Source organism: Pseudopipra pipra, chromosome 2 (assembly GCF_036250125.1).
Source record: "Pseudopipra pipra isolate bDixPip1 chromosome 2, bDixPip1.hap1, whole genome shotgun sequence".
Taxonomy (NCBI): Eukaryota; Metazoa; Chordata; class Aves; order Passeriformes; family Pipridae; genus Pseudopipra; species Pseudopipra pipra.
The window spans coordinates 26,768,151-26,782,835 of NC_087550.1; the positions used below are offsets into that span (position 1 = coordinate 26,768,151).

General features: G+C 45.6%; 1 protein-coding gene and 1 long non-coding RNA gene across 7 annotated transcripts in view; one reads left to right on the top strand and one right to left on the bottom strand.

Moving 5' to 3' along the window:
* Positions 1–463: 463 nt before the first annotated feature.
* Positions 464–3,469, bottom strand: LOC135409263 (uncharacterized). Its single transcript, XR_010428125.1, has 3 exons — positions 3,310–3,469; positions 1,026–2,517; positions 464–966 (listed from the first exon to the last, which is right to left on the bottom strand). It is a non-coding gene; the product is annotated as an uncharacterized LOC135409263 (long non-coding RNA).
* A 1,200-nt stretch (positions 3,470–4,669) lies between these two features.
* Positions 4,670–14,685, top strand: part of SIDT1 (SID1 transmembrane family member 1) — a 43,402-nt gene continuing 33,386 nt past the window's right edge. For all 6 annotated transcript variants that reach the window (XM_064644543.1, XM_064644544.1, XM_064644545.1 and 3 more), the window contains exon 1: positions 4,670–5,125. In XM_064644543.1, the coding sequence (XP_064500613.1) occupies positions 4,940–5,125 (186 nt within the window). In that variant the 5' untranslated portion in view covers positions 4,670–4,939. The remainder of the gene's footprint in view (positions 5,126–14,685) is intronic.

The following is a 14,685-nucleotide window of genomic DNA, read 5'->3' on the forward strand; positions in this document are numbered from 1 at the left end:
CGTTAATATCCCTCCTCGCTGCAAAATGCCTTCCCAAGCCATCTCTCAGTGTCCCTCTGACAAAGCCTTGGGAATTAAATGTCTTTCAGATCCTATTATGAGTGATTCAGAGCACAACGTAACACAAACTATGAAATCAAGGCGATATCAAATTAAAGAGTGACCCTTGTTTCAATTTAACACAGATTTCGTTAGCTGTGCCACTGGGGAGGTGTGTATGTCCCTACCCACGAGGAATTTCTGGTTTCCACAAAGCAACTGGAAGTTCTGAAACAAGTAATTTAACTTGCACATAGGTGCAATATATTCTCTATAGACTTATTCCACAGATCCTCCACTTCCCTGACACATAGGTGAAGACATTATGTAAATTACTCTGAAAGGTTAAAATTAACATTTTATGTTAGAGAAGGAGCATAATATTTTGTCTGTAGGAGCTGGAAAGTGAAAGCAGAGTGTTTATCAGACTTTCATTCAAAACTTTTTCCTTTCTTAAAAAGAAAAATTCTCTTTTACCAAGATTTCCTGTTGCTTAAGTTCCTCTTCAGTGTAATTCTGCTTTTGTCCAACATCACTGTAAGAAGATTCACGTGAAGGTGCAGGTGGTAATGGTTCATGTATTGAGGGAAGGAATTGTGTTGCATGTGATACGAAAAGAACACTGAAATCATGAGGGGAGAAAAATGTGATAGAGTAATACTACCACCAATTGCCTCTGATGAAGTGCTGAAAATGCAGAGGTTGTACCCAGGGTTCAGTTTCCATCTAGGCACTCAACATAGATACCACACACAACCTGAAAGCGAACATTGGAGTTCAGCCTATGGGAAGAGAAGTTAATGCAAGGCAATGCACTGGATTCATTAATCTCTGTTTATTTGGAAATTTGGAACCCAAAAGTATAAATCAAGGGCACATCTGGAATTATCTCCTAACATGGCTTCAAACTGTCTGGAAGAACAAGGTCTACTGAAGAAGAAAGAAATAAAGGCATAATTGGATCAATACATTATCCACTTTGAAACCTCTTCAACCTCTCTGCTATTATTAATTACAAACAAATATAAATGTTATATACCTAATGCAAGCAAATATAGTAGAAGCCAGAGACACTTCTCATACAAGCAGCCTATTTTCAAATACTTTAGCCACATATGAGAAAAGTGAGAGTAGGTTCTATCAGATGTCTTTAAAGCCTGTCTGCCTTTCACTTCTTGTTGCTCTTCACACTGCATTTACAGCAGTCTGAAAATGTGACATTATCTCTGCAGAAGGCAGCTGAGCATCTACAGCATCTATTAACTCACAGAGGAGCTTACATAAGACAGAGACTACATATGCAAACAGCAGTGATTTAAAATCATCAGGTTGCCAAACAATGTGGTCTGTTATACATTTATACTCTTTCCTCTTCTAAGCTAGTATGATTTGGGGAATTCCTTTGTAATTAAGATTTTTCCTTTATCCTGGATGTTTTTGCAGCCCTAGTTGCTAGGAGAAATGTAATTTCTTTATGTATTTTTTTTTCCCCACTAGCAATGAGATTTTCTTTGTGCTGTAGAGGAAAAAAACCCAAACCCACAACAACCCAAAACCACACTCTTGTGAGCCTGTGGTTCAGCACAGTTCCTCCTTCCCCTGAGACACTCACAACCCAGGGCTTTGTTTATACTGGAAAAACAGGTCCTGTTAAGAAATATATGCCCTCCACACAGCCAGAGGCAAGGGCCCCAAGAACATCATCCCCCTTCCTGGAGGTCTGGCACCCTGGGTTTGCAGCCAACCTAGAGATAGCACAGCTGAGGGCTGCCCCCCTTCCCTTTGGTGACCCTGAAGGCAAGTCTGCAGGGAGACTTCAGCATGGTCAGACCTCCCCCTCCCAGGGGAGCTGCATTTCAGGTGAGGCTCCAGTGCTTGGCTATGCTTGAGCTACAGCTACAGCCATGTCTGTATCCCACTGACCCAGGACCTGCTGAACAGCTTCCTGGCCAGCCCTCAGTGTTATAGGGACTTGCCTGCTGATGACAGGAGTGTGTCTGTCCCTGATTGCTGTCACCAGACCTGACTCACTAATTTATGTTCCCATCTTGACCTCAGACCTATCCCACTGCCATGGACTTGTCCACCAATCTGGATTCTCTCTTGGTTCCAGCTGCCACCTCCAGGCCTGCCCTGCTTGCCTTGTTCAGATCCTGTGGGATGGAGCCCTGGCCAGTGAGGTCCCTGCTCTGCTGGCTGTGTTATGGCACTCCCTGTTCTTCAGGGAGCATCCAGCCCCTGCTGGCTCCTGATGCCAGAGACCTGTAGCACATAGAAGAATACCAAACCACTTCCACTGACCCAGACCCATAGTCTATCTGGATCAGCATACTGTCTCTTACAGGGACTAATTCTTTCCTCCTCCTTCTTGTCCTTCAAGAACAAGATCCAGGTGTAATCAAAAGGGAAAAGGGGATACTTATCTTTATCAAAGGGTCTGAGTCAAGTGTTATAAGGTAGCCAACCTCCGTTTGTTATCTGGAAAGATAATGAAACAAGCTGTTCGGCAATCAGTGTGCAAGCAACCAAGTGATGAAAAGCAGGCACTGTGCATTTGTCCATAACAAATCATGTCAAACTAACCTAATTTATTTTTTTGCCAAGATAACTGACTTAGTGAGTGCTGAAAGGAATAGATGAAACATATTTTGACTTCAGTAGGGCTTTTGACATTGCCTTGAACACCATTCTTATAAAGGCAAATCGATCTCAAATGGTTATTAGCATGAGAGGAGTGTATGATTAAAGAGCAATTCCCAAACTGGTGCAGTGGATGTTTTCGTATCAGTAGGAAGATATATCAAATTAAGAGACATGATCTGTCTGCTAGGATTGATTACTTTCATTAGTGACTTGAATGGTGGAGTTGACTTTTGACTTCAAACTTTGCAAATAACACCAATTTGGGCAGTTCCACACTTCAGAAGCAAAGACTGGAACAAAGGTTTAATATTGTTAAACCACAGAAAGAGCCTCAAAATAGTGAGATGAAATTAAGATAAGAACAAAGGATTATACTTAGAAAACTTGAATTCTCAAATTAAAAATCAGGGAAAATGTGTAGCCTTTGGCAAGATACCATAATGTACATCCACTCAGGGAAAGTACTTTAAGAAATCCATAATTCTGCATTGGAAAGTGTGGACTATATGAAGAGCCACTTCTTTGTCATAAAGACAACAACTAGGGAGGAACAGTGCACTGATCTCCCAGTCTGAAATATGCACGGCACCAAATGAGACAAAAATTATTTGCAGCTGCCACACCTACCATGGTTTGCAGAACACCATCTTTGTGCCTTCGGTCACATTGCCCTGACATGCTTTTGCTTTGCCATACCTCTTCCTGTTTGCCTGAAGCTTTTCCTCTCTGGGAGAAGGCGTGTTTCCCAGTCTCCTCCCTCCAGCACATGCTAGAGGGCTGGTGGCCCTGAGAGGGATCTGTGGGTCTGAAGAGGGCAGTGGGTGAGAAAGGAGCTGTAGGATTCAGGAGCCCTGGGCTCTATGGAGTGGTGAAGGGAAACCACAAGTCTCTCAGTGCCACCACTACTTGAAGTCTCCCAGGACAAGTCCCACCATGTCCCATTAAGAGGCAAGATAGAGTCACAAGATCTCTTGGTCTGCAGACCATGATATTCCAGGCTGACAGGCAAAATCTTGGTGTTGGAGTGTCCATCTTCCAGCAAATCCCTAATGTTTTGAGGTTTTTCATCCTTAATGACACTTCTTGGGACTCTGACAAAAGGCAAGGTGACTTAAACAGCATCCTGCTTCAAGACGAACACAGCAATCACTGACAATTGGGTTTTTTTCCTCTTGGCAGATATCACACAAAGGCCCGAAGATCAAAACAGCAGCATAATGCTTCTTTTGCTGAGCTTTGCAACTTTTCCTCCAAAGACGAGTGACCCCTCAGGAAATCTCTCAGCCTTGAAAATGAACCCCACAATTTGGAAACTTTCTGTGGCCAGAGTCACTGCAGTTGGAGACTGCAGGCTGACTTTATAAAACTGTGGCTCCTAAAAGTTCATCCTCATTCTGAAAAACCTCCCTGGTTGCTTTCTAGTGATGCTCTATCTTCTCTGACTTAAAAGTGCATCCTTACACCATGGAATCTGACACATTTCCCAGGCGTGTCTTCAACATAAAAACATAGGAGAGTTAAACCATGAGAGATCTCTTGTCTTTTCACAGCCCAACTGTATCGCTCTCGTATTTTTGAAAAGGTTAAGACCATCACAGTATTGTTTGTAGCCAAATTCACGAACAACTCAAAGGATCTATTTATGCACCGAGCCATGCTGAAATTAACAAAATGACATTTTTTGCCTTTCACACCTTTAGACTGAACTAAAAGAAGAACTTATCCCAAAGTTATGAGCAGCCAAAAATAAAGGTTGGGGAGGGCCCTATGGAAGATCGCAGGTGCAAGCTGCCGGTCCAGCAAGCCGGCAGAGGACGAGGTGAGCACGCCCCTGACTCGGTGGGCCGGGAGTGTCGAAGCCCTGTGGATGCTGATCCTCACGTGCCTGACGATGCCGGCGTGTCCCTGAGCTCACGGCACCGCTCCTCGAGGAGAAAACCTCGCTTACAACCGTCTGCCAAGACCGGCTCAGAATTTGGGGCCGGGCACAGAGAGGAGACCCTCCTCCTCTGGGCTGGCCAGCCCGCCGACCGGCCTCCCTTCCCCTCCCCTCCCCGCCCCGCCGGCCGGCGGAGGGTCCTTCCCGGGTAAAGTTGCTCGGCGCCCCCCGGGCGAAGGGCGGGGGTGCGCGGGGCTGACACCCGCCTCCCATCCGCGTCGCCGAGCTATTTATTTAAATCGCAAATAAAGCGCCTCGCCGCTCGCCCTCCGGGAACGCGCAGTCCGGACGCCCCGCGGGGCCGGCGGGACCGAGCCCATGGCCGGGAGCGCGGCCCCGGCCCCCGGGGCTCTGCTCTGCGCCCTGCTCTGGGCGGCGGCGGCAGCGGGGGGCGGCCCCGGGGGCAGCCCCGCTCCCGCCGCCTTCGGCCGCGTCTACCGGGGCGCCGTGAACATCAGCGCGGAGCGAGTCTATGCCTTCGCCTACCGCAGCGAGCCCGGGCAGGTAGGAGCGACCCCGGGAGCGCCGGGTCCCCGTGGCGGGGGAATGCACAGTGTGCCCCTCGCCCTCCCGGGGTTGTGTGTGGGTGTGTGTGGGTGTGTGTGGGTGTGTGTATGTGTGTGAGTGTGTGTGTGTGCCTGTGCCGGGGAGCTGCCGGCGCCGCTGCGGCTCCGCCGCTGTGCGGGAGCGGGCCGGGCTCTCCCTCTGTCCTGCCCGCATCCTCCCACCGCCGCGAGGGTCGGGACCGCAGTGCACCTGCGGGCTCCCTTCGCCGTTCCCGGCGCTTCCCTGGAGCGGCCGGGGCGCTCCGCAGCTGCGGGGTGGGAGGGTGGCGGCGTCCCAGAAGGCAGGGGGTGGACGGGTGGTTTGGTGCCCTCTCCCGAAGGGGCTTTTGGTATCCAGCGCTTCTAACAGCAAAATGGGTTTGAAGTCTAGAAGAGAATTATGAGGAGGTTAGTACTATATGAAAAAAACACCAACCCCCCCCCCAAAACCCCATAATAAACCAAAACCAAAACAAAAAAACAGAAAACCCCCACAAAACCCAGAAAAAAACCCAAACCGCCAAAAAAAAGTGTGTGTGTGTGCGCACTTAATGAATCTTCTTAAATACCGTTTTTCGTGCTGTGTGTTTTTGTAGGATCAGGGTGCTGTCCCCTGGTAACCTGGGAGGTGAGGCAGGGCTGTGCAGGTGAGGAGGCTGCAGGGCAGCACGGCCAGGGCCATGGCTGTTTGATGGTGGAAGGAAACCTGTCATTTATGTATGCCTAGTTACTGCGGGTTCCCCCCTCCTCCCTTTTTAATGTCGTGTTTATCTCAAGTAGCTGAGTGGTACCTTGGAAACTCTGCCCCTGTTGTTTGGATTGGGCATTAATTGCTGAGTAAGATGTTCTGATGTACCAAAAGATGGTGAACCAAGAAGATGAATCTTCCCTCCTGTCCTCAGTTGTGCAGGACAAGAGAAGATGGAAAACATTGCTTTTTTCCACACTATGTTACTAAAGCTTCAATATGAATGGAGGTGGTAGAGAGGATGTTGGGGGGGTGGGAGAGTAGGGGGAGGTGGTGTTAATCATCCCTTGCTTTACTGAGAAGTTTCAAAAGATCCAGACTTTTAAAGACTTGTCTTTCTTTTATTATGCGTGTTACTATATAATAAAATGCACCCGGTATTTATGGGGCAGCAGTTGGGTGTTTGGGCTATGATGCAACTGAGCCCAGCATTACTTAACTGTTGGGTGTCACCAATGATCCCAGGAAGTCAAAAGCACACTTTGGGTTTGAGCCTCCCTTTAGAAGCTGGTTGTGGTGTAAGTTCGGCTTCTTCAGGTGTTATGGGGTATTACAATGAAGGCCTGTTGACAGGACTGAATGCTGTCTGGGGCTTGTTAGTAGAGACAACATGAATATCAACTTAAGTTAAAATTAATCTAGTTCCTACAATTTAATGTGCTCTTTGAAGTCGTGTGGTTTTGCTGGACATCTTCTACAAAGAATTTTTCTCTCCTGGAGAACTAGGGTGAAAGCAGAGTGGAAGGAGGCAGGGAGGAAGCATACAGCTGCTCAGTGGTGTTTGCAGGTATCTAAAGGCAACTTCTGGGCTACTTTTGGACACTGGGCTGTTCCTGTGGCTGTGAAGAGCCACTCAGTACACACTACTTCATTTAAACAGAAACTTTAGTGGACTCGTCTCCATGTTCCTGTATGCTGGAACATGAAATCTCTCCAGAGATATGGTCAAGAGCATATCTAAGAAGGGAAAATTCAGGTTTGAGGGTTAATATTTTTTTTAATGTGGAACTCACCAAACACTGCTATGAATATGCTTAGAGGACCATGCAACCAGTTCTTGCTATGAAAAATAATCTGGACAACAAAACCCATTTAAATGCAGATGGACTGTCATAGGAAGCTTTCTGATGAGGGGCGCCCAGAATAGGTTCTGAGGATAGAGAAGATCCTAGAGAAGAGAAGGCTCCAGGGAGACCTTATTGTGGCCTTTCAATATATAAAATGAGCTTATAAAAATGATAGAGAAGCTTTCTACAGTGTTGTGTAGTGACATGACAAGGGGCAACAGTTTTAAACTGAAAGAGTGTAGAATTGGGTCAGACATAGGGAAGAAGTTTTTTTATGGTGAGACACTGGAACAGATTGCCCAGAGAAGTTGTGGATACACATCACTGGGAGCATTCATGGTCAGGTTGGATGGGGCTTTGAGCAACCAGACCTGGGGAAGATGCAGCAAGACCCTGTGGCAGGGTGTTTGGATTAGATGATCTTTAAAGATGATCTTCCAACTCAAACCATTCTATGATTGCTCTAGAGCTCTACAGGTGCCGTTCCTGAGCTGAACCAGTGGAAGCCTGCAAGAAAGTGTCTGATCTAATTGGGGTAGTTGGCTGAGGGTGTGTGTAGCCCCTTCCCCAGCTGCAGCCCTGAACTGATGAGAGGCAAACATGACTAGGTCTCTTCTTGGTGGCTTGGTCAGAGGCAAAGGTTGAGCTGTCCTGGTGGTCCTGCATTTTCCTGCAGTTGAGGATTGCTCAAGATTTAGAAGCTTGCTAGTGGAAATCTTGACTTTAATGTGGAACTGAGCACTTGTGGGCAGGGTTTTCTTATGCAAGAGTTGGGAAGATATTTAGGGACGTGCTGTCCTCTGGGTAGTTTTGGGTCTTCTGAAGGAATGCAAGTCCTGCAAAAATTTAGTGTGGTAGTCCTTGCCTTTCACTGCAGTCTTTAGCCTCGAACTCCTAGTGAGTGCAGCATTAGCCAGTGTTTGCCAGTTGCCTGCCACTTGTGAGCTCTCTGCTCTCCCTGGTCTTTTCAGTCTCTTCCTGTCTCTGTGCTGATGGCAGTTCAGCCAGAAGCCTCTGAAACCTCGAGGCAGATACCACATGGACTATTAACCTTAGTTACAGGAAAGTTAATTGAATAAAAAGAGCATTTTCCATGTGGAAGGGCTGCAGTGGGTGAGTTTAATTGCTTTCCCTCTGAAGCAAAGTCAGGTCTGGAGTGGTCTGTCTCTGAAGACAGACGTTTCTTTTTGTGATGCTGTGAATTCTGGTGTTTTCCCCTCTCTCCTGCTCTCTCTTGTGAGGGCAGACCTACAGAGCAAGGGAAAACTTGGGGCCAAGGACAGGGCGTGAGGCTGGCTTGTAACCCGTCAGCCCTCTGTAAGTGTTCTGATTGCTCACGTTTTATGGCTGCCCAGGCACATCTGAAAATGTTGCTGAATAGAGCAGTGCTTGAATGATGGATGAGGGAAAGGAAGGAGCAAGACTATTACTCATATTTTGTGCTTTAAAGACTTCCTGCTTTCTGAAAAGTGTTGTGCTTGCCTGATCTCAGAGGATGTTCTTCATCCACATAATCTTCCTTACTCCTTGGGACACAGGGATGCTTGCATGAGGGGAGGGGTACAGCAAGTCCTATGGGAGTACTCACAGGCAGCTGCATACAAGATAAGGAAAGTACAACTCAGGCCTCTGGAGCAGAGCTTCTTTGGGATGGGCAAGTAACTTCTCTTCTGTGCAACTGATCGGTAAAATGAAAATAAGGATACTTACATGCTGACAAAATCATCTAGTTGAAACTTTTATGCATATATATAATGCCGGGTCTCTTCTCTTTGCCTGTGGAGGGGTAAAAACCCTCTTAAGTGCTGTGCAGAAACACTTCACCTTGTGTTTTGAGGCAGGAGAGCTGTCAGACTTTTGTGTGCGAGGATTTAGGCCTTAATTCCTGAAGTGGAACTGTAAAAGTAAAGCTCTGCTGAGGAGAAGCACAGCCACCTCTGCTGCAAGGGTCTTCTAGAGCTGGCCCGTGAGCAGAGGGACATGAGAAACTCCTTCCTTGTGGTGAAAAGTCTTTGTTTGTAATGGGGTAGTCTTACTGCTTTTTGAATTCCCCTTTCCTCCTTCTAGCTGCTCTTTAAAATTTTCTGCTCTATACAGCTGTTTGTTTAATATTTAACTGTGAGTGTAAAAAATATACAATAAAACCAGCTGTTGCACTTGTTACTATGCTGTCATGCTCTAACAGCAAAGGCAGATGTGCACTGTTAGAAGTCTGGTAAACAATTAGTTGGGCAAACAGGATTATCTTATTTTAGGATTGTTTCAGCTGGAGACATCCAGGATGGGTGAAAAAAATGAGCACACTCTTGAGCATCTCCAATTCCACATATTCAATATGTTCCTACTTGTGAAGGAGAAAGGAAGGAGAATTGATTTGCTGGAGCTAGCTGTGCAGTGTGTTCCTACCCAGAAGACTGAAAAAGAGTTGTAAAATGTTTCTACTGGATTTATCATTGACTAGAGAAGGCTTTATGTGTGAAGTGAGAGAACATGCTTAGTTCCATGATTGCAATAGTACAGAGGCTTTCAAACAGAGAAGTGTGTGGGAGTACTGAAGTAATTCAAAGTGAGTGACTCCTTCCACCACTGTAAGCTCTGGCAGTTGCTGATGGTTAATTTGCTGAAAACACAAATTACACTAATACTGTGCACGTGGGTATGTCCTGTACCAGGTCCTAAGCAGTCCAGGAGAATATCATGAGGAAGAAGACAACAGAAGTTCTTTTTCCTAATTGGAGCTCAGATCAGCTGAATGTGTGATTTGGGAGATACTTGGGCTATATTTATAAAACCAAGTATGTCTCAGGAGAACAAGTTTCCAGCTTTCCATTTGTAGGAAAGCTGCTGCAATCCAGACACAGCTCTTGGACATTCATGCAATGCACGTTGGTTGTGATGAACTCAAAAGCTGAGCAGTGGGATGCACCTATATGATGAGCTCAAAAGCTGAGTAGTGCACTGTACCTATTTCAGGAGAAAGAGTGGGTGATATTTTCCTCCTCCTCCCTTGCCAGGAGTAGGAACAGAGCCCCAGTCTCAGTTCCCATATGGCCCAGCTTACTGTAAGTTGTGATTGGCAGTAGATTTAGCTGTGGCTTCTCTGCTGAGCAGTTGTGCAGTGTGAGGACGTGTAGCCCTGGAGTGACTGTTTTGTATGTGAAGTTTATCTGAAGGGTGATGAGTAAAAAATTACCCTCAGTCAATGAGTGACAGGGGCTGTGTGCCACCAGGAAGTGTTGCTGCCATCATTACCATTCCTTTTTTTCGTAGTTGCAGATGGGAGAAAGTTGACTGACCTAAGGGGGGAAGAGGGATATCAACATTAGCAGAATGATCAGAAGTCTTTCAGTTAGATGCTTGTAACCTTGTGACCAAGTGCCTTTTCCAGCCCAAAGAGCATGATGCACTTGTGTTCCTCTGTCCCCTAGTGAATGAGTCTCTTGGATTCTAGGTGTGGATGGCACTTGCACTTGCTTTTTCCTATGCAAGGAGCCAGAACTGGAATTCACCCGTATGTTCCTCTGGGATTCTGTGATGAGTCACTTGCTCAGACCAAAGCCATCTGTCCTGGCTGCAGGGAAACTCCTTGATCTGCTACACAGGGCAACCTGGTTTAATCGGTGGCAGTGATCAAGTCTGTGTTCGCTGTTCTCTGCTGTTTGACACGCGAGTGTAGGTTCTGCTCCAGCAGCACCCATGTCTATTTTAACAACTCTAGGAGCAATTTTTTCACCACTTGTTTCTGAGCTGGTTTTGGATTTCACATGTAGGACCCGTCATGCTGGAACTAAGCTGCCTCAAAGTAGTCCCATGGTCTCCTGCACATATTCTTCATAGTGTTAGTCTTGGCTCCAGCCCAATTTCCAGTCCACAGCTACACCATGCATGCAATGAAACTATAGTCTACTGTTTAGAGAAGGCTGAACCTGAGCTATAGTGAGGGGAATAGGTTAGGTTCTGTCTTTCCTTAATGCTGAGTGGAAGCCCACCAGTTTAGCCACAAAGATTCAGGTAAAAACCGAAGAAACTAGGAAGACTATTTGGATGAGATCTCCTGAGGTCAGTAGAGCTGCTGTTATTGCAGGATCTCCAGGGCCTCAACACTGTTGCTTTTTGGTTGCTGGCTCTAGTCTGTTCACCACAGTACACTGGAAGGGCCTCAGCATACCATTTCTGGAACCTAATAGTGAGTGCCTTATGAGACAGGAATGTAGGCACAATGTCAAATCCAGAAAAATCAAAGCAAGTTATAGTATATGATATCTGAAGCCAAACAAGGTTCAACAGAATCCCTTTGGACTAATTTGTGTATTTAATTTATCTTTTTTAAAGAAAACAACCAACCCTAGGAGGTGACAGTGTAGGCAGTGTAGAGCACACAGCACTTGGAATGTGCTTGCTGCTTCTCAGTGGGTTCTCTTGACCACTCTTCGCCCTGCCCAGTCACATGGAAAGCCCTTGCTTACAGGGGAAAACAAAAATAAACTATGAGAGAAGTGGTGTGGGGATCTGCTGAAAACACAAGCTTGGCCATTGTTTTTTGCATCAGAAAATACAGTATTGAAAACTGTCTCTGACAAAAGTGGGATATCCTAAGTGAAAGAATGGCGTGGGAGGTGGCTTTGCTTTGAGCTGGGGTTAGGAACATGTGTTCAACTGAGATCCCTTTGAATTTAAATTATTCTTTATCTTTCTAGGATTTTGCTCTCTGTGGGTTTCCCTTCCTAGAGGGGCAAAACAAAGTACATCTTGACACACGCTATCAGTTTGCAGGCTTTAGGAAAAAAGCCTGAAAGCTGCTCTGGTTTCCTGCAGGGTAACCTGCAGACCGTCAGATGGTGGCTACAGTGCTGGCAAGAATTTTGTTTTTATTTTTATTTCTGATGTGTAACCTAATGCTGTCAAGCTCGATAACTTGTCCTTGAATTAAAGCATCTCTTTTGAATTTGCATGTCGTTCTAAATCTTAAAATCACTCCCTTCTTGTTGGGCTGTCCTGTTGTTTAAAATCAAAGCTGATCAGGTTTTGTTGTTCCCCCTGCTGCCCCCTCCCCATCCCTAAGATGTTTAGATTAAAAAAGAAAACAAATTCTGAAGAAGAGTAACTTCATCAAATGGCTTCTCCTCAGTTTGAACTCTTTCCAAGAACAGTGCAACAATTTATTATACATTTGCATTATAAGTAGAGGCTGAAATGTCCTTAAATAACTTGTGCAGAAGTTGTTGGGTAAGGAGGTATGATTTTCCTAAATGGACCTCATCTGCTATTTCAGGGGATATTTAAGGAATGAAAATGCAGACCTTAGAAGGTATATTGCAAGGGTGTGCCATCTGCTCAGTTTGAAAATATAGTTTAGTATATTTGCATAAGCAAACATAATTTCCTGCTGTGTATACTTGGAGAACCACAGAGTATTTCAGAAACAACCTTCCTTACTTTTTTTAAACTGATGTTTTCCTTTGGGCATAGAAATAGCTACTTCAGTGTGGTTTAAAAAAAATGAGAAATGGTTAAAAAAAAAGACAACATTAATTACAACACGTAATTCAATCCATATCCAAGATGTTACTGAGGTGAGGAACTTGGGAACCAAGAGAGAACCGGGTATCTGTGTTCTGACAGCAGTCCCTGAAGTTATTGCTATGAGCTTGGGGTTGCAGCAAATTTGGGAAGGTTATAAATCTATTTGGTTCAAGGGTTGTCCTGGTTCAGAGTACCAGCTGCTGTGGGTTAAGAAGATGCAATTATTGGAGAGTAGTTTGTTCCTTAACTGCCTGTTAAAAAAGGATTTGTTTATTTTTAACATCTTCCTGAAGCATGAGGGTGTTCAGAAACAGGTACCTATTTCATCTGGCATGGCAACGCCACGTTTTTCTTTCTGGCTGTCCTGGAGACTCCCTAGTGGCTTTGGTCAGAGGACAAAATTTCAAAATTGGAAAAAGATAAATATTATCATGCTTTGTATTTGTCTTACTTCCATTTCTGCTTCACAGATACTGTTGCAAACAAGTGAACTCACGGGAAAATCCATGCCAGACTGTAAGGCCACACAGCATGTTTGCACAAAGTGAGACATTTAAATGAAAAATACTAATTCTGGAGCAATTACGTTAATGTGTCTGAGGCTGCGCTTGACATACCCAGAGTCTGTCGCTTAGTTTATGCTGCTTTGGGTATTTAATACTCCTGGCAGAAATGCTGGAAGAAAACTGCAGGCTAAGATTATTGGACAGATTGCTTTTGGCAATTAAGACTTATTGACATTGGAGCACACAGTTAGACAGAGAGGCTAAAAGGGAATGATCCTCTGAGCTCCAGTTATTTTGTTGCCAGACAGGAGTACTGCTTATAGCTCATAAGAGGGCAGAAAAGAGAACTTGTCGCTGTCTCATAACTATTTTCTGTCAGGGTCTCAGCTTCCCCCAGTTGCATTATCAGTGGGAAGAGCAGCCGAGTTCAGCATGGACAGGTACGTGCTTCAGCGTCTCAGTCGCTGTAGCCCATCTGGCTGAATCCTACTTCACTTAATTTCAGGGTTTACATAAATATGAAGCGCCTCTTTCTTGTGCAACAGCAGGCAGCAGCAGTTCGGTGGCTTTTGTACACATACCCTGCGCTGAGACCTTTCCTTGTGACTGCAGCTGGTGTGTTTGCTTGCCGGATGTGTTCCCTGCCCACTGGCTTGGCTTGGTGCCTCGTCAGGCCCACGACCAAGTGCTGTCGCAACGTGGACTGATAATCCCCAGCGGCCTCGCAAGGAGCGGCTTGTATGTGGGTGTGGTGGAGAACATGGTGGAGCCCTGGTGTGATTCAAAGGCTTTGCCTAGCAAGAAGTTTTGAAAAGGAACCCACAGTGAAGCTCTTGGAAACCTTTGCTTGCAGCAGAAACTGTTGTTGCAACCTCCTGCCTGCCCTTAAATTCACATACCCGCAGCATTAAACTGGTGTGCAATCTCTGTGGGAAATGCAGATTTAATAATCAGTCCAAGGACTCTTTCATGTCAACAAGAGGCTGGTTTATTTTGCTTAATGTTTGCAGCCATGTTGGTTCTGTTCAGCTGTGTGAATTTGGGACCGGCTCCTTTCTCCTGTTCCCATCTAGAGAATAAAATTCAGTTGTACTTTTTTTCTTTCTTTTTTTTTTCCCTCCCCCTGTCTCCATGGTGGTGGTGGAGCTGAAGTACAAATATTTGTCTTTCCTGGTGTAACGTTTTTATATAGTGCTGAGAGCTCTCTCTTTATTCAGCTGTCTTACTGCTCTGTCCACCTTGAAATACAGAAGAAACCTCAAGGTCATTCGTCTGAGAAACAAAACTATCATGATCTTGTTTGGTGAATAGCCTCTGCACATGGCAGAGGCTTGGCATTGGGAAGGAATGTGAGGAGCAGAAGTCTCTGAAGCAGTCCTGACCCTGCCTCAGCCCCACAGTGCAAAAGGCAGCAGTATGGTTAGTGATGGCAAATATTTGTGCAGGGCCTGGCTGTCAAAGGGAGCATTTGATACACAAGGTTGTTTCCCAAGATCCAGCCTGGACTATGGAGGCTGCGGGGATTTCAGCTTGGAAGGTACAGATGAAATCTAGCACCATATTATAGTACCAATATAGACAGCCTCCTTCTCTGTGTGTACAAGAAAGGGGAAAGTGCAACTAGCTTTCTGTGATGCTGGGAATGGTCTGCTCCAAAATGAAGTCCCTCAGCATG